The sequence below is a fragment of the Hylobates moloch genome, unplaced genomic scaffold, assembly GCF_009828535.3.
Source record: "Hylobates moloch isolate HMO894 unplaced genomic scaffold, HMol_V3 SCAFFOLD_5, whole genome shotgun sequence".
Lineage (NCBI taxonomy): Eukaryota > Metazoa > Chordata > Mammalia > Primates > Hylobatidae > Hylobates > Hylobates moloch.
The window spans coordinates 123,769,489-123,797,367 of record NW_026652280.1 but is presented as its reverse complement, the minus strand read 5'-3'; the positions used below and the strand labels follow the sequence as shown (position 1 = coordinate 123,797,367).

Below are 27,879 nucleotides of genomic sequence, written 5' to 3'. Positions count from 1 at the left end.
AGAACATTAAAAATAAACATGGTGATTATAGTTACTTCATGCTGAAATACTGTGTGTTCTAAAAGATGCTAATTTATTTAAATCCATACACCTTCCATTAAATACTACATCGTATAAAGTATGACAGATTCAAATTATGCTAAATCTGAAAAATGTTAGCAATCTATAGTCTCCTGGTGACTCCAAAGTAAAAGAAGTATTAACATGATGCCCGCAAAATACAAAAAGTCAAGTAACATCAATTTTCTAAGCTTTAAAATTAAGAGAATAATGACTTTCAAGCTTCTAATAAAGAATTATTGCAAATAAACTTCGGCAAGAGAAAACTGGGGTTTTACATTAAATCAGATTATTAATCACTGAATTGAATGCAATTATAGAATGGACTATTTTTAATTAATTGACTGTATTACATTCTCTCTATATAACACTACCTACTCAACAGATTATAATTATTTTGCTCCACATTTATTCTAAAAAATGTCACACAGTCATTAACAATAAAAAAATAGAGAAAAAACAGATTTTCTACACGTCCTGCATGTTTTATGATACCAGTCCTCCATTTGTCTATAAAGATAACTAGATGTAAACAATTGGTTAAAATAATTTTTCATAGGAAAAATGTACAGATGTCAAAATATCGATGTAGACTTTCTTTTCTAAATCTTAATCTAGTGAATACTTTTTTAGACCATAGTATTAAGAGATATTTGGAAGACTAATAATTTAATGTTTTGATGCAAACATCAAATTTGCATGTTTTGAAATGGCAAAAAGAAACAATACGATTTTTTTCTCTCAATACCTACCTTCAATAATTAAGGAAGCTAAAACTTTCATATCAAAGAGATAAGTAGATAAAATTAATTAATTTTGGCTATGACATTGAGAATGTGTTTATGGTTGTCAATATTTTCTCTTTGCCAACAGGCTCTGGAAAATTGGCTGGCTCTTAATGGTTAACGAAAACAAGAATCGCTAATATAATGTGCCTCCCTTGTTTCTGCTCATTGCTGCTTTTCGCCTCTATGAATCCATTTCCTTGTGTTTTTCAAGATAATAAATGAAATGTATTTGAATAATAGAGTTTTAGATATCCTAGGACTGATATTTGTAATTTTTTTTTAGTTTTGAGGTGGAGTCTAGCTCTGTCGCCAAGGCTGGAGTGCAGTAGCACGATCTCAGCTCACAGCAACCTCCACAACCCGGGTTCAAGCGATTCTCCTGCCTCAGCCTCCGGAGTAGCTGGGATTACAGGCATGTGCCACCACACCCAGCTAATTTTCTATTTTTAGTAGAAACGGGGTTTCTCCATGTTGGTCAGGCTGGTCTCGAACTCCCAACCTTAGGTGATCCGCCCGCCTCGGCCTCCCAAAGTGCTGGGATTACAGGCACGAGCCACCGCGCCCGGCCTGATATTTGTAAATTAAATCAAATATGGCACTGTTTCTCAAATATGTTTGGCCATAGGAATCAACCTGCCACACGTATTAAAATTACAGTCGCTGGTTCCAATCCTGAATCTACAACATTAGAGTCTTAAGTTCAAAGTCCCAGAAATTTTTACTTTTAATAAAATACCTAGGTTAATTCTTCTGACCCCAAATTTTATAATACACTAACATACTACTTACTTTCCTGTTATGTAAATTTGAGTCATTAACAAATGATTAAAAATTAACTCCATTTCATTTGTTAAGTGATGTAGAATCTGCCATATTACTGTATTTTGGAAAAGCAAAGCATGATAAAATACATGATAAACATTTAATAATGCGTTAAATTATATAATTTCAATTCTATGAAACATATTATCAGAATATGTGCTCCACCTGAGCTTATATGATTGAATGAATATTCCTGCAAAATATATATAAAATTTTATGACTAAATTATGGTAAATATAAATACAAGGAAATCTACATAATAAAATGTTCAATAAACTATCATCCTAATATAATCAGTAAAACAGACTAAATAATTCGAAGACTAAGTACTTTATTTAAATTTGAATACAATAGTTTTGCTGTGTCTATTACATACAATACAGATAAGATTTTAACTTTCAGAATAATACATTCTGTAAATAGGTTTACGTTCATAAAATATTTTGAAAGTCTATGAGAGCATATGAAAGCTTAGTAGAAAAAATTTATACTAAAAACAAATATTTAAAATATAAATTATTTATCTATCTTTTCTAAAATTAATGAGAATCCTGGTTTGAATCCTGTGAACTGCTACACCGCTTAACATTAGTATATTCTAGTGTATTTGAAGATTTTTTAGACAAAAATATTTGAAATATCTTTAGCTTGCTATCATGCTAGTAAGAAAAAAATAATACTTTGTTATTTCCAAGAATTTCTACAAGAGAAAATACTCTGTCTAATAGTTGAAGCACCTTGTGGAATACTGAGGCAAACTGCAGTTTAAAAAGTATCTTGCTTGCCCTAAGACTGTCATAATTTTCATTGGCCTCAAATGCATTTTTCTTTTTTAACAAACATTTTGTTTAATATAAAATTAAGTCTCAAGGATTTAATGTAAAACATCATTTTGGAAACTGAATATTAGGCAAATGAATGATACTTATAGTTCAAGAAATTAATAGTTGGAGATGACTCAATTACATTTTTAATTTTATTTATTCAATTCTAAATTTTTTACTGAGACCTTTTGATCAAAATGCACTGAAAACTGAATTGAGAAGGATTTTTTTAAATGGAAACAACAGCAAGCATGAAAACATACACTATTGTCACCAACCAGAGATATGCAAAAACCCTGGAAGAAGTTGCACAGGGAACTGCTAATTTGAAAATTTTAACATATATTATCTTTGTTGGGGTAACCTACCACAGGACCTGGTCTTCCAGTTAGACCCATTGGGCCAGGTGGGCCTCTCAGAGCAATCTAGAAAACAAAATATATCAAATTCAGTAATACTCTCCTGGAAGGGCACATTAAAGTACAATACGAATTTGCACAAGCTGCCCTAAAGTAATACATGATCAACACAGATTTAATGGCTACATGCTAGAAAGAGTGTCAGGTTACTGAAGAACTGCAAATTTCTAGAATGACAAAAGAGGTAAATATCAGACATTTTAAAAACTTTTTAACATATAAAATCTTGTAACATATATTGCTATGACAATCAAAAATAAAAGTAAAACTAGATTTTAGAACAACTAATATCTGATAATTTACTATTCTGAATTTACTCAAGAATAATGCATAGCCTTTTTCTCTTAAATGTGTAGGCACAATTTGAGAGGCTTTAAATAAAATTCTTTTAGCAATATTTCAGGAAAAATTATGATAACTAAAGCCAGACACCATAAAACAAAACTGGTCAGGAAGTGTTATGATAATATGTGCCTTTTAGCAAATCTCAAATATAATGCTATAGAGAAGAATGTTTTATTTTGTATAATCATACACATAATAAACTGATTACATGCACTATTGTTACACTGAATATTAGAAATGTGAAATTAGCATACTTGAAAAGCTGAAACACATACAGTACAAAAGATAAAAATTTGATAGATGTTAAATTAGTATTGTGTGCTACTTTTGAATATTAGAGAGCTCAACAGATGAACACTTAGATTTATCACAAAGATATCAAAAATGATACAACAGAAATAAATGCAAAATCATATTAGAAAAGTGCACAAGATGAAAACAGTAGGATCTCCAAAGTCACTACTGACTCACCATGAGATTTTTGACAATATACTTCTTAATCCTTGAGATTAAATATCTGAAAAATTGAATTATAATGCTTGCTACCTATTTTTCAAGTAGGTTAAGAGGACTAATAAAATGAGGAATTCAATGACCTCATAAAATATTTAAGTTCAAATAATTACCTTAAAATCGTTCAGAAGAATATATTTTATAAAATAAGTTATAGAAATCTTTAGTAAATTATTTTAAATAATTTTAGATTCACATTATGCCAAAATCTAATAAACAAATATTTTGATTTTTCATTATCTTTAAACATGATGCAATCAAATAATGATATATTTTCAGATTAATAGACTTAGGAAAGACATAAACAAATATTGAGGATGAATTACAATTTTTACTCATGTTTTCAGATATTTTTACACATGCATAAACTCATAATGATGAATAAAAATTTTATCACAGAAGTGATTTATATTGGTTAGAAAGTGGGTAACCATATCCATACCAACCATAAATCCTTTATTTCCTTCTTCCTTAAAAAGAAAACTAACACTATGAATAAAAATGTTATATGAATTCCAATTCCTTCCTGGTCTATCCTTTTGATTTTCTTGCGTATATTCTAATTTCAATGAAACTAATTAAAAAACATAAATGTAATTATATATTTTATAAGTCTACAAGTAGTGGAAGCTTTAAACTAAAAAAAAAATCATAAATTGAAATTTTAAAAATACTACAGATTATAAAGATTAGGGTTGGTAAGAAATTTGAAGGTTTCTTTCTTCTACATGATTTCCAAAAAATTTAATTTTCTGTATTATCCATGATATGTTAAATAATCCAGAAAATTAAGAACAAATGTATTTCAAATTTTATTCTCTTAATTATAACCAATCATTGACTTATGAGTTAGAAGAGTAAAACTGGATGTGAAAGATAAGGTGCACTAGGTATAAATATATCAATACTCTTGGGGAAAAAAAATAGAAATCTTGCGTGTTATGGTGGGAGACTGCTAGATTATATAATGGCAATATGGCATTGGTCAACTACCTAACTATAATTTTCAATTAATAAACATTATTACTAGAAAAATAAATATAATTTTAGCAGTTCTCCAAGTAAGTTCAATATACTATTCAGAAGTAAATATTCTATTAATAATGGTAGCATCTTCCATATGTATACACATATATACTTGACACAGAGTCAGTCATCTTGTGGGAATGCAAGTTTATCCTTTCTTACCCGAGCCTGCTGAAGAATAGCTTGAGCCTGAGCTTCCTGAGCAGAGATGGTTGGTCCTTTGGAACCATCACCACCATAACGGAACTTGGAAGAGATAACATTAAGAAATTCAAAATTAGCTTTGTCAAACATGTTGAATTATGTGCTTTGATCATTAGATAAAAACCACTTATTAAAATGGTGGGATTTTACAAAATTACAAAGTAACTCCATAATGAATCATGAGATCTACTTTGTTTTGTTTTTGCTCTTTCTATTTCTTATGGAAGTTCTTTATGCTACAGGTTACCATTTGTAGAAGAAACTAGAAACTCTGTTTCAATTTTAAATGCTATAATTTCTATACCTCTGGAATAAACCATTGTGACTTTTTTTAAAGCACAAATGCTACCCATTTTATTGATTCATTTGTGTAAAATTCCAAATATACCAAGTTCAGTGACAGTTACAGCTCAATCTCTATTTTGTTTGTCAAAATTTTTGGAATATCCATTAATACACAGGAAATTTTCCTTGTGATTTATTTATTTTGTTCACCCATTCTTAAATACTTATGTTATAAAACAGATCTTCTGTAATAGTTCTCTATAAAATTTGCTCCATTTTAACTCAAAATGCAGTATGAGTCAATTTTTTCATTCTAAGTAATTATTTCTTGGAATTTTGTTCATTACATTGAAATTGAGAAATAAAATACACATTTTTTCCCAAAACACCAGGGCAAGAAAAACTTTACAAAGGAACCTTACAGTAAAGCAAATAATTTTTGAGCAATGAAATAACACACAAATAAATACTATTTATGACTATATAGATAGTAGATGGTAAATAGTATATTAATGTTATGTTCAATAACATATGAATAACATGTTAATAATGTGACTCAGGATAAACCACAATTGGAAATATTGTTAAAAACTCTGTTGCTAAGAGTGTAATCAAATAATGAATTCTTAGTTTTAATGCAGAGATTGATACCATAATTTTGTTTTGTAAAATTTCCCTGAATTTCCAAATGCTGCTTAATTTCAAGTATTTCTACCTCGTACAATGGTTTTTAGTTGATTGCTCTTCAATATGGTTCAACAATAAACTTCAGAAAAATGATGACAAGCTATCAAGTCATCTCTATAACATAAAAAAGAACATACCGGTAACATCAACATAGTACCAGGAGGACCAGGTAGACCATCAGCCCCTGGTAAGCCAGGACGTCCTGGGGGACCCTAGAAAAATAAATGAAATAACCAAAATAAATAAATATCAAAATAATATTTACTAGAACTAGAATAACTTATAAGTCTACTTTATCTAATTTGTATTTGCCCTTTCCACCTTATTTAGTCTGTTTTTAGTAAGTATACCTAGACAGAATTCTATTCTGTTGCACTAGTTTTAGATGATTTTAATAATGTTTGGTTATTAATATATAATCCAATTAAGCTATAAATTTTGCTCAAACTTTGTTCACAGCCTAAAACTGTGTAAGATGAAGAGTTCACATATATTTTTAGGGAAAGTAATGTGAGAAAAACAAGTAGTACAAGCCTGGTTCTTACAGTTAGATAAAAACAGATTTAAGTAAATAATGAAAGTTGTATTTAAAAATTACTAGGTTTAAGGTATATTTTAGCATTCTTTAACAGATACATAAATAGTATTTGTTCAGTAGAATACTTAACTATATACTATATTTTAATAGACAATATATACTACCTTCAAGAGAGATACTTTTTAACAAAGATAATGACTAATTTTAGCATGTTAATGTTAATCATAGATAATCACTAATTTATTTTAAATGTTTACTGATTAAATATACTCAGTGTATGCATGTGTGCATGCATACATACATGTACATTTAGAAGTTTAGGTGTGACTATGCTGTCCAGAAATCCAAGATATGGATATGAATATAGAAAATATTAACTATGTAATATATACATCTGTTCATAAGTATATGACTCATAGATACAAGGTATATGTCCATAAGCTTTCAATATAAGGAGACATTTCTACATAGCCATGTCATACTTGACAGGGAAGCAAGTAAATTCAAAAATTAATAAATAACTAGATACAAAACGCTATAACTCAAAGTGCCCAACCAATATATAAAAAAATGCAGCAGCACTTTTCAAATGTGAATTTCTCATAAAAAGTTAACTCCTCCTAGGAAAGCATTAACATTGATTCTAGATTGGCAAAATTATATTTTATTTAGAATATTATTTCAATAGATTCTCTACAAGCTTCAAGGAACTGTAAAAGTAAGTTCAAATAATGGCTTCTATAAATAAATAATTTTTTAAATCCTAACAAATCTAGCTCGAATGGTATAATTTCCTATTACTAAAATATTTCCTACATTTTTAGATCATTTGTATGTCTCTATTTATAAGGCACAGTGTAAAGAGATGAGTTTGTCAATGACAAACTGATATAGAGTTTAAGGTCAATAAATTACAGAATACAAAAAGGTCTTATGAAAATATGGTGGGATTTAAAAATATTAACTAAAATGACTATTACAAATAAATGTCTCCAAGAAACTGGACATATCAAATTAAGCAAGCAGAGCATGTAAGAACTAACCTTATGAACTTTATTTTAAATAAAAAGTTTCATAATGTTTGCATAATACACTTCTTATGTCCTCTGACCTTAAATAGCTGTCACTCAGTCCAGAATTTCTGAAATATTTAAAAATCTTCCTCCATTAAATTTAAATTTAAAAGTTTTTACATTCTTTAAATTGTAATTATATGAAAAGTATAAGTTATTTGCATCTCTGATCCTCTAAAGAACAAAAGAAAAAAAAGTACAAAGTTATTGGCTACTCAAGGATGTGGGAAAAAAAGGGAAGGTTATTTTATGAGAAGAGTTTGGAGAGACTTAATACATATGAGATATTTCAGCATGTAACCCAGGGTTTGATCTTCAAAGTAGAATTTATATTTATTAACTCATTCTGTCAGCATCCAAATAAATATAAATGTAAATACTTGGAAAAATGTCTGAAATTCAAATTTGAAGATCAGAATCCCTAATGTAATGAGTTCATATCAATATGGATATTGAGTGAAAATAAAAGTTTGCTTACTAATTAAACCATAGATAAATGCACATTTTTTCCTCACTTTAAAATAATATTTAATAAGTTAACTAAAATGTTGTGCAGCACTGAATTCATGCTGCCTTTACCCCTCCCACATACAGTAAGAATAACATGTTACATTTGCAGAATACCTTTTAATTATTTTAGTCTGTATGACATGCATTTGTAATGAGATGTCATGTCCATTCACTTACCCTATCGCCAGGGTCACCAGGCGGTCCAGTGGGGCCTTGTAGACCTGGAGGACCCATAATACCCTATAGAGAAACACATCATATCTGAATCAGATTCCTAATCTCATTAATATTCAGATCAATTCACCCTAGTCCTATGAAGAGTTCATTTATATTTTATAAATATACACTAGACTTCTAAACAGTTGCCCTATTTATCTTCCTATGAAAAGACAACATATAGACACCAATTTGTAGCTAGTTCAGCTGCTCTCAGGGTGGAGGCAAACATTTCAAGGAAAAATAGGAAAGAAGAATATGCCAATGTAAAGTCCCTAAGGTCATATTTGGTCCCATTTCTAACTGAAGAAATGGAACACTCACAAAATTAGATATCAAAAATTTGATAGCCAAGTTGAACATGTAGAAATCATTTAGGTTAGAGGCAATTATGTTTCCTTTTATGGGTAAACATATTTAAATGCATCAGTATCATATATTATTTTAGATGACAAGAGTTTAATTAATTCCACAAAAGACAGAGGATTTATTACAAGGTCTTATCAGTGCAATCGCCTGAGAATAAACACACTGAGTAACATCAGCCTTATCAGGATACCGCAATGGAATCTGATAATTACTGCACACAGACGTATAGATAGGGCAGCTGCAGTCTACCTAGAAGTTGCAATTCCGTTTGTTGAGATATAATTATACCTCTGCAATGAAAATAAGGATGACTTTTCTTTACTTTCATATATTTCAGTAGAAAGACGAAAATGAGTTTAGAAGATGCAGAGATATCTAAGCCACAAAAATATTTAAAATAAAATTTAAAAAGTATCACTTGGATAGACAAATCAGAAGGCAGTTCAAAGGCACCAGCACCTCTGAACAAATGTTTTTCACTATAATTCAATATTCTAATTAGTCTAAAATGTTCTCATTCAGTAATTAATAGAAATCTTATATATGATTACTTTAGATAGACAAAAATAATCTTAAAACATTTACATACTGCAGGTCCTGCTGGTCCTGGTGGTCCTTCGACAAGCATACCCTATAATAAGAAAAGAGAACATCTCTACCAGGGAAATATAACCCCCAACCTCTTAATTACATGAATATAAGAGAACACTATATCATTGCATATTAAATAGTGAATTATCTATTCATACCACTTAAATTAATTACAAACGTTTTTGCACAGGGAAGGAAGGAAATTCAAAATGATAGAAGATATAGACTGTGTCCTCAGAGAATGTGTGAATTAAGTGGAGTGGAAATGAATATTTAGATGAATAATATTACAAAGGAGAATATGCTAAGTCCTCCCAAGAAGAGTACAGACAAAACAATCTACCAAGGTTTTTTGTTTTTTGTTTTTCATTTGTTTGTTTGTAGCCCACAGAATAATACCTGGCATAAAACAGAAACTTAGTAAATATTTGCTGTGTAAATGAAAGAATGGAAAATAAGCAGTTTAATTCAGGGAAATTACAGAAAAATCCAGGCAAAAGGAAAATGAATAAATATGATATAAGCTCTTTATAAGCAAATGAATCTAAAGAGCTATTCAGAATAAGAACTCAGTTCTAAAACATTTATGATTCCACTCCATCTTTGGACTGCTGAAAAGCTATAATGTCATTTAAAAAGGGGGATAAAATTTTCTATAATAAGGACTGATTCATTCTGAAAAAAATATTTTCAACATTTTTTGTGAGCATATTGAATGATTTTGGAGTAATGAGTAGATGGCCAACAAGGTCCTTAAAATTGTCTCTTTTTATTCTTTATCATTTTTCTTTCTCTGTTTCTTTTTTGAAATTTTTATGTCCCTACAATTTCTGAAATGATTTTCGTGTTGTTCTACCTTCAGTTCTAATACATTAGTTTTTCCGAATTGTTTATTAGCAGGAAACGATGGTAAAACTGCTTCCAAGTAAGAATCTGTTTCTTAGCAGTATTATTAGTAATAATATTGATATAAATTTTAAGGGATTAATTTGGAGTGAATTAGATATTCTTCTGTAGATGAAAATGAAGTAAAAAATATATTATCATATGACACAATTTGGATATGTAACAAATATGAATGTTATATAATATATTTCAAATAATGTGGAGTCATAGAGATTAGAGAAAAATATCATTGGATTGGAAAGTAGGAAAGCTAAAAGTCCTATTATATCTCATTGATCAAACATTTGATACCTCAGGAAAATTACTTAAGTCCTTTAGATCTCTTGATCTTTAGTTTTAAAATGAGAGAATTAGACAAGACAAATTTCAGCTACTTTTCAAATTCTGAATTTCTGCAGCTCTATAATGTTTTGTTTTATTGAAATTCTCCTTTCTAGACAAGATCTTATTAATTTACTTATTTGTGGTGAATTGCAAACATCTGGACATCAAGATTATCACTGGTAAAACACGAACATACATAATAATTTAACGTAATGGTGGTTCATAAGAAATTTTACCAACCTTTAAAGTGCATTCACACCACTACTTACAGGCTCAACCACTGCTGGTTCTCCTTTCTGCCCTTTCTCTCCATATGCACCATGGCCATTTATCTGTTGAATGAAATATTCAAAACAGGCTAAATGTCTGTAAGACCATTTCTTTCTTTCTCTCTTTTCTTCTTCTTTTTTTTTTTTCTCTTTCTTTCTTTTTTGGAGACAGAGTCTGCCTCTGCTGCCCAGGCTAGAGTGCAGTGGCGCGATCTCCGCTCACTGCAAGCTCTGCCTGCCGGGTTCACGCCATTCTCCCGCCTCAGCCTCTCGAGTAGCTGGGACTACAGGCGCCCGCCACCACACCTAGCTAATTTTTTTTTTTTTTTTGTATTTTTAGTAGAGATGGGTTTTCACCGTGTTGCCCAAGCTGGTTTAGAACTTCTGAGCTCAGGTAATCCACCCGCCTCTGCCTCCCAAAGTGCTAGGATTACAGTCGTGAACCAATGCACCCGGCTGGCCATTCGTTTTTAAAAAGATAATTTAGTAAACTAAACACATTTAAAACAACCTATTAAAATATATTTTTAAATATGAAGACCTATTGAAGGCTTAAATAGGGCAAAAATTAAAAGAGGCATAAGAAACATTAATACTAAATCTTAAAATGAGATTGAACGATTGCCTCTTATAAACAAGTTTTATAAAGACATCTATAGATGTCAGTTATTATTCCCAGGCATTAAGAAATGTCATCAAATTGAATTTAATAAATAGTCTAAAAATCAGAAATAAAAAATCAGACTTGCTATTTGGAAAAAAAAACAACTATGTTTTAATCTTATCAACGACAAAATTTCTGATGCAATTCTATTCAAGATTTTACTTTCAAATAATGACTCCAAAAGTATGGCCAAAGATACAACTGCTGAAGATTCCCATGTGAAAGAATCTAACAAGGTGTCCTAGTGGTAATAGGCATTCATAATTTACATAAAAATTCAACCTGCATTTTAAACCTGAAAAGACATTCAGATGGACATGGACATAAAAATATCCCATAAATAAGACATACAATGACACAGAGCATAGTATCAACTTACGCTTGTTTCTGTAATATCAGTTTCTGCTGGTACACCTGGACCAAATTCTTCATTAGGGGGGTTTGTTGGTTTATCTTCATATTCTTTATATTCATAAAAATCATATTCGCCTAAATCTCCATCTACCAGAAGATCAGAGTCCCTGCCGTCTATTTCTTTGTTTTCATATAGTGTATCCTCAGAATTTTTCCTCTGGGAATCATAATCCTCTCCCGTTAGATATTCTTCAGTAAATATTTCTTCAACTGGATTTGGCTATTAATTTAAATTGCAAGGAATTGAGGAACATGAAGTTTATTGTTAGTAAAGCAAGGTAAGCATTTAAATTACAGTTTGATGGCGTGTGATGGGATGCGATTTTGTTACTACTCAAGCAACTCTAAACACCTGGAAAGTAGTCTTTCTGTATCATTGAAAGAAATATGTTTGTACATTGCTATGTACAAAGAGATATTGCTTTCAAAGCACTTTCTCCAATAAACTGCAAATATTCACATGGAATTAACATGTGTATTTGCTTGTTCCATTGGAAAAAACATGTTAGTCAATTTCATATTTACTTCACAGTTTAAGATTTGAACATAAAAAAGGTATGGAGTTAAAGTTTTGCTTAATTTTTTTTCTTTCTTTCTTTTTTTTTTTTTGAGATGGAGTTTCGCTCTTGTTGCGCAAGGGCGCAATCTTGGTTCATGGCAACCTCCATCTCCTGGGTTCAAGCGATTCTCCTGCCTCAGCCTCCCGAGTAGCTAGGATTACAGGCATGCGCCACCATGTCCGGGTAATTTTGTATATTTGGTAGAGATGGGTTTTCTCAATGTTGATCAGGCTGGTCTCAAACTCCCGACCTGAGGTGATCCACCAGCCTTGGTCTCCCAAAGTGTTGGGATTACAGGCGTGAGCCACCACACCCCGGCAGCTTTGCCTAATTTTTAAATCTTGCAGAACATCATTATGAAATACATTTGCTAAAAGGATAAGCCATATAAGTTTGAGTCTCATCCCATAAATAAAATAATAATATACCAATATCAGTATAAATAGAGATGTATCATTACAATGATTATGCAGAGTATCTCATATGTAAGGAAGTAGTATTACACCAAAGAGTTCTTTAAAGCAAATAAAATAAATGGTAGCTATCAACATTTAAGACAGTGAAATATAAAATATCACTGTACAATTCTCAAGAGTAAGGAATATTAATTAATACTTAAAAGTAAGAATTATGTCAATAATACTTCCTCAAAAACATAGATAAAAACTGATACCTTTTTTTCTCATAATTCCTTACTAGTAGAATAAACCTGAATCCGACTTATCATGTGAAAATTTGGTTTTATTATGATCGTGGTGAGGCTCAAATTAAATAACTCATCTTGTTACTTTTTATTTTTTGAGATGGGGTCTCAATCTGTCAACCAGGCTGGAGTCCAGTGGTACAATCATACCTCACTGCAGCCTGGGACTCCTGGGCTAACATGATCCTCCTGCCTCAGCCTCCTGTGTAGCTGGGACTACAGACATGCACCAGCATGCTCAGCTAATTCATTGATTGATTTATTTGTAAAGACAGGATCTTGTTGTATTGCCTAGGCTTATCTTGCCAATTTATAAATTTCATTTTTAAGTAACTCATTTTCAATTCCGTAGTAAATCTAGATGATAGAGTAATATTAGATAATAGTATTACACAATCTTGTGAATGAAAATATGTAGATAAATGATGAGTAATTTTTCACTAAAATTAAATGTCCAATAACCATAATTTTTTTTGGATCCTTAGATAAGGAGTATATGCTGTCTACAGAGGCTGCATAATATCTATGGTGAGAATATTGCTATAATCATAGCTCTGAGCTAAAATGCTAGATGAATTTGATTAGGTAAATTAACATCTTGAATCAAAATACTCATTTTTTTGAAAATTATTAATTTCATCTAAAAGAAAGTTAAAATTCATTCTCACCCTAAACATTTATTACTCTCAATTTTGTGTTTTCACATAAATCTATTTGCCTAATTGAGAGACATTTTACATAAATTTTCTTATAACTAAATTACATTTCTTATATTCATTTTCTGATAAAACTATACAAAAATGTATACCAGATATTTAACAAAGTTAAACTGAATTGTATGTTGTAATCTTCATGATCAGAATGCATGTGAAATATAAATTCCAGGAAGATTAATTTTTACCTACATGTACTTAAATATTTTCATAGAAAATAGTAGAAAGATTAAGATATATTAGTTTAATAAGAATTAATATTACATTACTAACAAGTTTGAAAATGTAAATAGTTATTTAAGTCCACTAAGACTACATTTTCTCAAAATGCTTGCTGTCATAAAATGCATGATTATTCATCAGAGGGAGTAAAATTCTAATTGTATCCTTTGATGATACAATTTTCAATTTAGAGGATTCTTCTCACAGAAGAAACATGTTGTGAATATCCTTAGTCACAACATGTTGAAAAGCTTGCTCAATTCCAGGAGCAATTAAGAAAATAATAGCAACCAATTCAGTTTGATCAATTTAGCATCTGCGTGAAGCAAAGAGTCATGCAAAACCTGAATTGGCATTGATTTCAGATGAACTGCTTTTAGTAATAGTGAAACATTGCTATTTTTTCTCTTACTTTAGTAAAAGAATAAAAATATCAGATGTTTGAGAAATTATAGATTCTTCCAGAGTGAAGTATATCAAAATAAATTACATATTTAAAAAGTGGGACTGTGATTTAATACTGTCTATACGTATTACCTCATTTGTCCCAGAAACACGCCTAGGAGCTTCTGTCTGGTAACTTTCCATTGTTCCATAGTTGTATTCTTGAAAATCATCAATGATATTTGCCTAATGGTAAATTCAGAAGAGAATTAGTAAACATGTAAAGTAATCTCAAATGTATGGAAATCATGATTTAATTGGGTTATAGTATTAGCCAAGTGAGTATTTATCTAGTTGGGTTAAGACTATGACTCATGATCAGAGATCTTCCAGCTTATCTAGGATAGATCTTGATTGCTTTTTCTTTGCTACCTTTACCCCTAGTTTGGCTTTTGCTGATGCTTGATAACTTTTCTTCTTCTTGGATGAAAATTTTTCAGATTTTGGGGGTGTAAACTTTTTGGATTTTTCCTTTGAGTTAGTAGCCACTGTCCTCATCTTCTTTTTGAAATTGGATTTCTTTTTCTGTAAAATGTGGTGAAAGATGGAATGGAAAACATAAATAAACGAGGAGGAAAATATAGAGCATAGATGAAAGGAAGGCTAAGCAAAAGTGAAATGGACATCATTCTTCAAAATGGCTACTGTCAAATAAAAATCACAGTTATTGGTTCAGAGAAATAAGATGAAGGAAAGGTTTATGGTAAGTTTGAGGAATAGTCAACATAAGGAACCACAGGATGACGAACAGCAGGACACCACATACACAGGCACTGCTTTGTTTTTACCTCCGTCTGTGCTATTGTCTCCTCAGTTACAGTGGGTCCCTCTGTTACACTTTCAGCCTCTTTATACTCTGCTTCCCCATACTCATAGTCATATTCGATTATATCCTCTGGTGCATACTACATTGCAAAGGAAAAAATATCAGGCAATTGTGTTAGTGGCAAAATACTATTCACAAAGTGAGAACCATCTTAACTTTTACATAGTGTAAATGTTAAGAGATAAGAAATTAATGTTATTGATGAGTTATTTTTGTATTACATAGAAGTATTATACTGTCTTATACAGAGTATAATAACATAGGAGTGACAAAGCACATTTCCTATGAGCAGGATAGTGATTAGTATCATGAGAAAACAAAAAATTTGGAATAATAATTCAAACTCTTAATTATGGAATGTTAATTGAAACACAGTAATTATGTACTTGGACATAGATGTCAAATAGTCATTAATTTTGATTTGTAAAAATTGCTATGCAATGTTTCTCTATAAAAGCTCTACAGTAATTTCAATGGGAATTTTAAATTAAGCTACATGTCTAAAAATAAAAATGTGGAGAGTAGTCTTCCTAAGTATGAAAGGATTTTCGTATCTATTGAGAGATGGGAAAGAGGGGAGGAGGGAAACGCAATACAAAGAATATGAAATAAGTATATACTGTATTTGAAATACTGTAACCAATGGGAAAATAAAATCTAAAATGTATTAAGAAATTCCTAATTTCCTTTAGACTTTCCTAAGATCAAAAAGAGCACAAAATCCTTGTGAGACATTAAAAGATTCAAAATTGGATATGCTTATAATTAATACATAATTTTAATATTTAAAATTACTGCCTTTTTCTCTACTGGAAGAAGGCATAACACTTAGATATCTTAAAATACTTATAATAAATTCACACTGGAAATAGTATTTTATACTAATTTTTTCTGTATTAAAAGATTTTAATTAAGGAGAGATATGTTTCTTAATAGAGGGAGTTAAAAGACAATTGTACATATTAAATAATGAGCAAAATAATGTGCTGAAATCCAAAGCTCAATATCTTTACAAAAATTTTAATTTTCAATCAAGAATATAGATATTATTAAACATAAGTTAAATTCAGTTTTTAATCAAAATAACTAAATACACTAAGTCATACATAGCATAAAAAGCAGTAAACTCAACAAGTTAAAACTCTAAAATATATATATACATATATATATGCATGCCAGGGGCAATTTATATAATTGCCTAGGGCAAACATATATGATAATACATATAATATGTATACTTAATATATATTTTCCAGGGGCAATCTACACATAATTCCTTAAGTAGTGTATTTGATGCAATTCCAATTATGTCTCAACTGGATCTCTCTTTGCATTTTAGCCATTCCCTTTTAATCTTGCAGCAAAAGAACTGTTGACCACAAATGTTTTAGAAAATTGTGATCACAGTGCCTTCTAATAATAACTTCTAGTAGCTTAAGAGGAGTTATGAATTACAAAAACAATAAGTAAATGCATAAAGGGCCAATTTTAAACCTGGACAACTTAAATGCATTTTAATTGAAATCTGCTATTCAAGGATATATATATACCTGTACCAAAGTAGTCAATTTTATATCATGTTTTTCTCTTACAGGACAAATTATCTTCTAACTTTCATAATTCTGTCCTTTATTTAAACTCTCCAAATGTTGACTAACCAGACTGGTTATGAAATAATGACTGCCCTAGACACTAAAGCACATCTTTCTGTTTTTTGTTTGTTTGTCTTTTGTTTTGTTTTGTTTTGTTTTGTTTTGTTTTTGAGATGGAGTCTCGCTCTGTCGCCCAGGCTGGAGTGCAAGTGGCATGATCCCCGCTCACTGCAAACTCCGCCTCCCGGGTTCAAGCCATTCTCCTGCCTCAGCCTCCCGAGTAGCTAGGATTACAGGCGCCTGACACCATGCCCGGCTAATTTTTAAAACATTTTTAGTAGAGAGAGGGTTTCACCAAGTTGGCCAGGCTGCTCTTGAACTCCTGACCTCAGGTTATCCGCCCGCCTCGGTCTCCCAAGTTGTTGGGATTACCGGCGTGAGCCACTGCGCCCAGCCGGCACATCTTTCTTTTAGAGCTTATTCACTCCTGGTTCTCCTTTATCTGCACAGCTTCCTCCGTGTGGTGGTCATGAATATACTCAGGACATTGCTTAGTATATATTGCAATATATATATTGCTATGTAAAGCCTCATAACAGCTTTTTGGAGATAATTCTCTCTCCTCATTATGGAATTCTAAGGATGGCTTGAGACAAGTAGAGAAAAAAGAACTAGTTATAATCAATCAGACAAATATATGCAAAAAGACACGCAGTAATGGAATAATTTCAACTTTGTCAGTATTCTAACAGAAATTAGAGTAGGTTAGGAGAAAGGATCTTCCAGAAATGTCATAATGTCTGTTCTTACTTAATTTGTAAGAAAACTGGTGACATCAGTAAAAACCTGTGCATCTAATGAATGTATGATACGTATTAAGTGAAAAGATAATACATTTTGGAAAGCTAATTGTTCTGTAAATTCCTTTATAAAAGATTGTCACTTCATTTTCTGTTTTCATCCTTTTTTAAGAAAGAATATCAAAAGGAATCATATAGATTTAACATCTAATTTTTTATAAGATAGGAAGATAAATAATTTCACTTGATAAGAAAATCCCAACTCCATCATAATTTTAATATTAGCTTGTCACCTATTTAAATGGCACTGTGTAGGTTCAAATAAAATTAAAATGTGATGATATTATGACTAAATTAAAATCTGTCTACATTATAAATCTGTTTCTCCATGGTGATGGTTGTAAAGTTATGTCAAGCATATAACAATGTGAATCTTAAGAATAGATTAGGAAATGTTACTTAGAGTATACTAAGTAGACAAAATTATAAGCTGGAAAAAGCATATCGGTTGATTTATAAAATAAATTGACATATTTATTAATCCAAATTAGAATAATAAACATGCAATGCCAGAAGTTTATTAGTGAACAATTAAGTAATATAAAGTACATGTATGGCTGATGCTCCATATTGCACTTTATGTTCTTTATTCATTGGCAACCAACATTGCATTATTAATTTATATAGGTAGAACTTCTGAAGATGAATTATTAATATGTGTTTTTATCATATAATGACATATTAATGGATATAGTTTTAAATTAATATAAGGACTACTTACTAATTCAATTAAGTAGTTTTTGAGGCTGGTATAGATGTTTATCTTATTATTGAAGGATCAACATAATTTAGAGTTAGAGAAAAAAGGGAAAGCTAATTCTTTCTTAAAGAAAAAACTTTTTCACTATGACTTATTCAATCTAAAAAAAGGTAAAAATGCTATATATTATTGCATTACCCAACCGATTGTCATGCAGTTTCTCCTGTAAAAATGTGCTGTTTTTCTCATCAAATGCTTCTAGTAAAACCAAGTTTGACATCTCAACAGAATGTTAAATATACATGTCAACAACTAAAATAGTAAATGGCAAGTTCATTTTTAAATGAACTTAAGAAGATGGATACAAATTACCTTGATAAAATAACAGCTTACCTGACATAATAGCATAACAACATGGGAACAAAACACCTCAAAGTGATATATTAAGAATGCAAACCTCCCTTCTTCCAAAAATCAGAGCCATATCTGTTGCTAAAAAGAATAATATGCCTTATCTTTCTTTATAAAGGAGCAAAACAGATCTCATCAACCTTGAAAATGTACAGTAAATGCTATAAATTTTAATATTAAGTCAGCACATAACCTCTTAGATATAAAAGCACTAAACCTGATAATTATTTTATCTATCACTTCAGAATTCACAGAAAACATATTTGGCGAATCACGAGAAAATAAAAAGAATGAAGTACATGAGAACTGTGAAACAGGTAAATAAAATATCCCAGCAATTTATCTTTAAACTCTCATATTTGCCTTCCTGTTGGGTTCTTAAAGTTTTACCCTGTTTTTTAAACAAAAACTAACATTAAGTCATGGAAAATATCAGTGCAACAGAATTCACTATTAAACCTTAAAAAGTAACGTAGTGTCAAAAACGTGTCTAGCATTTAAAGTGAAAAATCCAACCTGAATTCACATGCAGAACTAACAATAAGATAAAAGATTTTGACCCATTATAAACAGTAAAACTCAAATGGTGGCACCTAATAGTACATTTAAAAGGGAAGAAAAATACTACCTGATTCATTTTTAGAACAGCTTTGATATTTTCAAATTTCTACTTCCTTTTTAAAACTCTAAGCCTTTTTTTTTTTTTGGAGATGGAGTCTCGCTCTTTCACCCAGGCTGAAGTGCAGTGGCGCGATCTCGGCTCACTGCAGGCTCCGCCCCCCGGGGTTCGCGCCATTCTCGGCTCACTGCAGGCTCCGCCCCCCGGGGTTCACGCCATTCTCCTGCCTCAGCCTCCAGCGTAGCTGGGACTACAGGCACCCGCCACCTCGCCCAGCTAATTTTTTGTATTTTTAGAGGAGACGGGGTTTCACCGTGTTAGCCAGGATGGTCTCGATCTCCTGACCTCGTGATCCGCCCGCCTCGGCCTCCCAAAGTGCTGGGATTACAGGCGTGAGCCACCACGCCCGGCAAAACTCTGTAAGTCTTAAGGGAAAAAATCCAAAAATATAGTTTTGCTCCCAACTGAGTCTTAAATTCCTTTCATTTCACACGCTTTTAAATTTTCCTATGAGAAATTTAAAAAAAAAAAAAAAAACATCTAATTATTCAATACAGCCTGAAAACTTTAAGGTAGTTCTAATGTCACTTTCTCATTTGTATGCATTGCCAAAGGCCTAGGGAGATGGCACGTACACCAGAAAATATGTTACTCTATCTTTAGGCTGTTAATTATTTAAATGCTAATGCTCGAAATATCTCTATTAGATATTATCTTCTTCGCACCCCTTCCAAAATGGAATATGTGCATATACACAGTATACAAGTGAAGCACCACTATTGCTAATAAATTTATGTAATAAAATGCTTAAACAGCAAGAAAACAAGTACCAAATATATTCAGGTCACTTTTTCCTGGAAATATTACCACACAATTAAAATACAAAGCATAGTTTAATTAAAATGGAATAAATAAGTGTAAGTTCAAAAACTGCACTGCTATGTCCATGTCACTGAAATACGAAGACCCTCTCTGGTCTTGTGCTCCTCACCTCATCTATCTGAGGTTCCTGAGCTTGAGCAGCCTTGGGTGCTGAAGAGTCACAGTCTGGACTATAATGCTCACAGTAGTCATATGCTGCCTTGGGGTCACCTGTGATCAAAAACTGCTGGATGTCCCCCTGGGAAAAAAAAAAAAAACCAGACACAGATTCAGTTAGCATATTAAAGTACACATATACCAGAGCGAGATGTGGTTTATATTTAAATATTTGAAGAAGAAAAATGACCTGCTTATATTTCAATGTTAAGAAGAGTCTTATAGGATTGAAAGAGAAACACCTATTTTACAAATCAGCTATAAATATTAGGCTGTTCTTCTATGTTATCTTCTGGCTCAGGAAATCTATACTACATTCATTCGTTTTTTAAAACTCAGTTTTACTCCATTGGTAGTTTATACTGCATGGTAAAGAACAAATAAAATGTGACCAAAAGGCTAATTTTAAAAGTCAACACGTTTTAAAAACTGTGCATATATAAAGACAGTAACATAATTGTAATAAGCTTAAAAGGAATTATTGTTAGGAAATTTATATGAAATTTTTAGAGTAAATATATAGATCCAACTATTATGTTCTGTTAGAAAAATTAGTATCAAAAGAAATCCCTAACAACAAAGATGAATGAGAAATGAAGACACCAGAAAAATCCAAATTAAAAATAAGAAAAGCATGAGTTCGATGCATTTATATTAAGAAAAAAAAGGAGTTCTTAAGGATACATTAAACATCACCTATCAATAAATCTGCATGATTTCAATAAAATCAAAACATTAGTAATATTTAATAATAGAATTACCTAAAGAGTTTTAATTTCAAGAGCTTTTGGAAACTGTGCAAACAAGAGAAAAATCCAAATACTCTGCTCTTGTCATAATGTGACTACTTCCACCTGGACCTTATTTCATCATGAAACTAATTTAATATAAATCTGTGTGTCACGACCATATTAATTCAGAATTACACTCAGGCCTAGAGTAGTATCTGGGCTGATAGCCATTTAACTTGAGCATTCAAGTCCCTGTAAGTTTGAGCACATAAATCTGATTCATAAAACTCCTGACTCCATATTTAATAATTTAAAAGTCATTCTAGCTTTCTCTGCATCTTATCAACAGGGATTATTTAGAACTTGATAAAAATATGGAAATTAAATTACAAAAATCTTTAAAAATTAAAGAATGTGGAAATAATTCTACATTTATACCACAATATTCATTTATTTATTAACAAATATTTATTGAGAAAGTATTATACACAAAATATTGAACATGTGGGTGTAGAAACACATATTTGATATAATCTTTGCTCTTTGGAGAGTGCAAACTAGTGGTTAAGAATACTTAAACTATAGCATGAGGTGGAATAAAATTAATAACTTGAAAAGATACAACCAAATAGTGTGAGAAGTGCCAAGAAAGGAATAAGTTAATTCGTTATTTAATTAGAATTGAGTATAAGTTATTTAATCAGAACTAAGATATTTAATCCTAGCAGGCAATTTCTTATTAAATACTGTGGTTACTACCTGTGGTGTGGTTGGCACTTATTTTTATTTGTATCATTCTTTCTTCTGTCTAAAACTGTGTTCATTCTTACCCTTAGAATTAGGATTTATTGTTAAGGTTCAAAAATTTATATTTCTATGCTTACATTTCTCTTTTTTAAAAATAACATTAACTGAGCTGTTCATACTATTCACATATAAAATCAATTATAATGGATTTAATTGATTCACTTATAAAATCCATTCTTTTAAAATTTACAATACACTGGGCTTAGTACAGTCACAGCGTTGTCCAACCATCAGTACTAATTGCAGAAAAATTTCTTGACACCTAAAAGTTACCCTGCAACCAGTGGCAGTCACTCTCTATCCTTCCCTTTTCCCAGCCCCTGGTAAAAATTGGGCATTTCACATAAATTCAACCATACATGTGGCCTTTTTCAATTGGCTTCTTTCATTTATCATAATGTCTTCAAGATTGTTCCACGTTGTACCATGTATTAGTACTTCATTCCTCTTTTCAAGTAATATTCCCTTTTATGGACATGCCGCGGTTTATCTATTTATCAGTTTCTGGAAATTTGAGTTATTTTCATTTATTATTTTGCTATTTGTTTTCTAAATTTTCTGCCTTTGTATTAATATTATGTTAGTCTTCCATTACTGCCTTTTTTTGAGTTGAATAGATATTTACTATTTTAAAATTTTTCTTCTCTTATGTTTTTACTATAGCCTTTTAAGTTTTGTTAGTGGTTACTCTTAGAATTATAATTACTTTATGACAACCTTTTTCAAATTAATACTAACTTCATGTCAATCTTACAACACAAAAATGTGATCTTATGTAGCTCTAATCCCTCCTCCCACCTTGTAGCTATTATTATTGTATAAATTACATCTTTATATACTATGAGCCTATCAACACAGTTTTATAATTATTGTTTTATGCAATTTTGTTTTTAATCTAAAAAGAGAAGTATTATAAACAAGAAGAACAATCTTTTATATATACCTCTCCCAGATAACTGTACCAGTGTTCTTTATTTGAGTTATTGTCCAGTAATTTTCCATTTCAATCTAAGAGATTCTTTATATTTCTTGAAAGGGAACTTTATTAGTGAATATTCTTTTAAATATGGGAATGTCTTAATTTTTCTTTGTCTTAAGAGATGGTGTCTTATTATGTTGCTCAAGGCTGGTATTGGAATCCTGGACTCCACCTATCTTCCGACTTCGGCCTCCTAATTAGCTGGGCCTATAAGAGCATGCCACTGCACCTGGCTGTTTCCTTTGCCTTTGAAAGTCAGTTTTGCTGGCTATAAAATTTTTAGATGAAGTCTTTCCCCCTTCCCCCCAGAACTATGAATATGTTACCCTACTACTTCATGCCCTCCACAGTATATGATAGGGAATCAGCTATTAATCTAAACGAGAATCCTTTATATGTTATCAGTCACTTCACTCTTGAAGTTTGAAGATTCTCTCACAGTCTTTACTTTTTGATGTTTGATTATGATGTATCTGGATGTAGATTTTACAAGTTTATCAGATTAAGTTGTTGAGAGGCTTGACTGTGTAGATTAAGGTGTTTCATCAACTTTGAGAAGTGTTCAGTCATTACTTTGTTAAATATGTTTTCTGCCCTTACTCTTTCTGGGACTCCTATTATGTCTATTTTGGAATGTTTGGTGGTGTCCCGCACTGAGGCTCTGTCAACTTTTTTTAATGTGTTTTTTTTCCCCTTATTCTCATTGTAGATAATATCAACTGATTTATCTTCAAGTACACTGATTCTTTATTTTGTCAGCTCAAATTCTTTGTTGAACTTCTCTAGTCAATTTTTCATTGTATGTTATACTTTTCAACTACAGTACTACTGTTTAGTATTTGTAATAGTATAGATCTTTATTGCTACTTTCTATTTGGTAAAACAACATTATCATACTTGCTGTTAGTTATTTAGTCATTTTTTCTAGTTTTTCTTAACATATCCATAAGTGTTCATTTAATGTCTTTGTTGGGGAAGTCCAATGTCTGTGCTTCTTCAAGGACAGATCCTCTTAACTGTTTTGCTTTGCTTTTTACTTTGTATGGCACATAATTTTCATTTTTTTTTTTTTTTTGCTGTCTCATGATGTTGAAAGTTTTTTTTTGTTGAAAGTTGAACATATTAAATAACAACCCTGAAATCAGATATTATCCTCCCCTTCCGCCAGGCCTACTTTTATTTTTCTTGGTAGTTGTTGGTGCTTGTTCAGTTAGTGATTTCCTTGAAGTAATTCTGTAAGTAAGTAGTCTTTGCTGCCTGTGGCCAACGAGGTCTCTGTTTGGTTAGGTTAATGATCAGTAAATGATTAGACTGAGATTTCCTTAAATCTTGGGGGAATTGAATGGAACCAATTAGTATCCCAAGAGCGTTTCTGTGTGCCTTGGCAAACACTTGCAACACTCCTACAGTTTACAACACTGTCTTAGCTCTCACTTTTTGCTAGGTAGATCCTCAAAGGCAACCATATTTGAAATAGCAAGGCCTTCTCCTCAGGTCTTTCCTGGACAGTCACACAGGTATCCTAGATGATCAGATTAATGTTTGAGCCTTTCAAGCTCCTTATGGGCATCTCATTTTAAATCTTCTTTTTAGTGTTTTAACCTGATCCCCTTTTGATCCATATTTTGACATTCAAATTCTTATTGCCAACTACCTGTTAATCTTCATCTAGAATGTCTCATTATCACCACAAAAATGAGCAACATTACATCACAAAAATGACTCAAAAACACACATCCACCAATAAAAATTATGCTGACATAAATGAAATATTATGTTTGTCTTCATGATAAATTTTGTTGACTTCAGAAATATCTCCACTGGTATCTCAGATTGTGCTATATTTATGCAAGTTTTTTACTTATTTTATTTAATCATTTTTAATTCATTCACTCCCTCAAATAGTGCTTTAAAAATACATGTAATATGCTAGTGTGTCCTAGTAACACCCAAATAAGGAAACATCTTCTTTAATTTACGATGAAGCATAACATAAAGCAAAAGTAGAAAATATTCATCTAGACAACCATATTTAAAATTATCATAAGTATTATTAGTACTTCTAAACTTGAAAATATTTATTTTTACATGTCATGAGACAATATAAATAACTGATCAATAAAATTAGTTTCTGAGTTTTTTTGTAAATTATTTTTAAGTAGGAGCATCTCTAATATTGTCTAATGCCTACTACTTTTAAATAGACACACAGCAAATAAACACAAGTTCTTAAAATATACTGACAGTATTTCTCAAATTCCGACTGAACAATTCAGAACACTGAGTAACCATACTTGAATTGTTATAAATGAAAAATAACAGAGAAATTTCAATACAAAATTATTAATATTTAAAACAAATAAGGAGGCACTATTGAGTACATGACTATATGACTGAGTAATGGAATCACTGAGGGTTTCGATTAGAAACTCTGCTTCCTAAATTTTCTCCCAGCCTTGCCATTAACTACTTGGGATTGTGCATCACTTAATTTATCATTTGTAAAATGAATGCACTGAGAGATAATAGCTAATTTCCTTTCCAGGGGTAGAAATTCTAGAATTCCATACTTAATTATATACAAATTATAATGAATCAAGTGACTCTATTGCTGAAAAACAAAAAAGTTGCTATCATATACATATACATGATGCATATATAGATATATATTTATATATATTTATATATGCATTTATATATCTATATATGCATTTATATATCTATATATGCATATAGATATATCTATATATGCATTATTTATATGTATATTTATATATATATGCATCATATATGTTTATAGTACTTTTAAATAATATATATTTTTAAATAATGCTGGTTTCTTAAGTAATTACTATTCTATTTACAGTCCTAACTTCACTAAATGGAATCCTGCCAACTTTTCCACTATAAATTCTTATTTCAGGTGTTTAATAGTCATAAAATATACTAGAAAGAAACTGGAAAAATTCAATAAAAAACTTACAATACTATTTTTCCCAGAAGGCATTTTACAGTGTTTTATGTTAATCATATGACATGTTTTAAGACACTCTGTAAACAAGCACATTGTTACAGATTGAATGAACTATAAATATTTAGATTCAATAGTGCCATAAAAATTTTCACAGCTAAAAAAGGTAAAGTTATTGAGTAAAACGGGCATCTTTAGCATACAAGGCATCCTCCTCCTTTAATGGTCCACAAAACCAAGATTAAGGTACAGTTGATGCAATTACTTTGTGATCTCCAGCTGTGTCAACTGGGTTTATACTATAGTGTTTGCCTATAGACAGTATGGGTATAGAGTGAAAGCAAATAAAATGTAAGAAAATTAAATAGAAACTGTCTACACAGATGATGTTCTTGTGAATGTCACATGCATTGCAAAAGAATCTCACTATTTTTTTATCAAAACCAAATTATATAAGTAATAGCATACTTTTAAAACCAAACAAATAATGCATATATGCTAACTTTTTTTGTTCATTTTTTTTTTACTTTGGTTTGCATATATATAATTATATATATATAATCTATATATAAAGTATAAGGCATAGCTGTTTCAATTTTCCGTGCTATGAATGTAATTACATAATGGTCTATGAAATACACAAGTAAAGATACATTTAGATTGTGTGTGTGTGTGTGTGTGTGTGTGTGTGTGTAAAGAATCACATTTACTGGAAAAGTATGGTAAATAATATTGGCCTAATGTCTTAAGGTCACATGTCAATGTGTCAGTGTTAAGGAACTGAATTTTCAGATTGAACTCCTTGTCTTATGTGAAGCCAACCAGTGATTGGTTTATGTTAGTTCTCAGCCTGAGCATCCACTGAATTGCACAGCAAAGCAGCTGCCTCTAGAGAATGAGCAATGAAAAACCAGCCTCTGATACTGTCTTGTTCAATTCCATCTGATTGAATAATGTGACTTATAGATGGATTATGTGTTTGGAACTTAATACGATCACAAAAAAGGCAGAAGAAATTTAGATATAACTAAAATAGTTAATGCAGATGTTGAATCAGTGCTCAATTATAACTGAAAAATGATCTTCTCTCTTAAATTTCAATCTAACAACTGGTGACTGCACAATTCCACAAGGCTTTCAATTCTACTCTAAATCTTGCAAGATCTAAACTTTTAATATTAACATTTAAAGTTTTTTATTCTAAGAGAGCAATTTTTTGTAAGATCTGGAAAATAACAGTATAGTGATTGACTATATACCTTATTAAATTACAGAAATATCTAAGATTAGATATTTCATCTCCCTAAATGCTAGAGTAAATCACACAGCTATAATTTTGTTCCATAAAATCATCTAGATTCCAGATCTCCTATAGTTCATTCTTGTCTCCATTAACTTGCAACATATAGGTATCTCAGTGAGAATGAACATTTTTATGAAACGGTTCTTGGAAAAATCTTGATGATTTGTTACAAGCAAATGGGAGTTAGCCTAACGAAGGGGATGGAGGTAAAATAGCATTAAACATAAAGAGCATCTTAAACTTTTGAGGGATGAAACTGTATGACGAATTCAGAGACGTAGGTCAGGTGTAGTGGCTCACACCAGTAATACTAGCACTTTGGGAGGCCGAGGTGGGTGGGTCACCTGAGGTCAGGACTTCAAAGCCAGCCTGACCAACATGGTGAAACCCTTTTTCCACCAAAAAACTACAAAAGTTAGCTGGGCATGGTGGCACACGCCTGTAATCCTAGCTACTTAGGAGGCTGAGTCAGGAAAATCTCTTGAACCTGGGAGGTGGAGGTTACAGTGAGCCAAGATCGCGCCACTGCCACTGCACTCAGCCTGCATGACAG

General features: G+C 31.1%; 1 protein-coding gene across 2 annotated transcripts in view; it reads right to left on the bottom strand.

Moving 5' to 3' along the window:
• COL11A1 (collagen type XI alpha 1 chain) overlaps positions 1-27,879 on the bottom strand; it is a 218,841-nt gene that overhangs the window by 127,341 nt on the left and 63,621 nt on the right. The window contains exons 5-15 of one of the 2 annotated variants that reach the window (XM_032155225.2): positions 20,489-20,617; positions 15,278-15,394; positions 14,862-15,014; positions 14,583-14,675; positions 11,813-12,067; positions 10,770-10,832; positions 9,269-9,310; positions 8,272-8,334; positions 6,111-6,185; positions 4,960-5,043; positions 2,863-2,919 (exon numbers count right to left, since the gene is read on the bottom strand). In XM_032155225.2, the coding sequence (XP_032011116.1) occupies positions 2,863-2,919; positions 4,960-5,043; positions 6,111-6,185; positions 8,272-8,334; positions 9,269-9,310; positions 10,770-10,832; positions 11,813-12,067; positions 14,583-14,675; positions 14,862-15,014; positions 15,278-15,394; positions 20,489-20,617 (1,131 nt within the window). The remainder of the gene's footprint in view (positions 1-2,862; positions 2,920-4,959; positions 5,044-6,110; positions 6,186-8,271; positions 8,335-9,268; positions 9,311-10,769; positions 10,833-11,812; positions 12,068-14,582; positions 14,676-14,861; positions 15,015-15,277; positions 15,395-20,488; positions 20,618-27,879) is intronic. The other variant, XM_032155224.2, reaches the window with a different exon arrangement.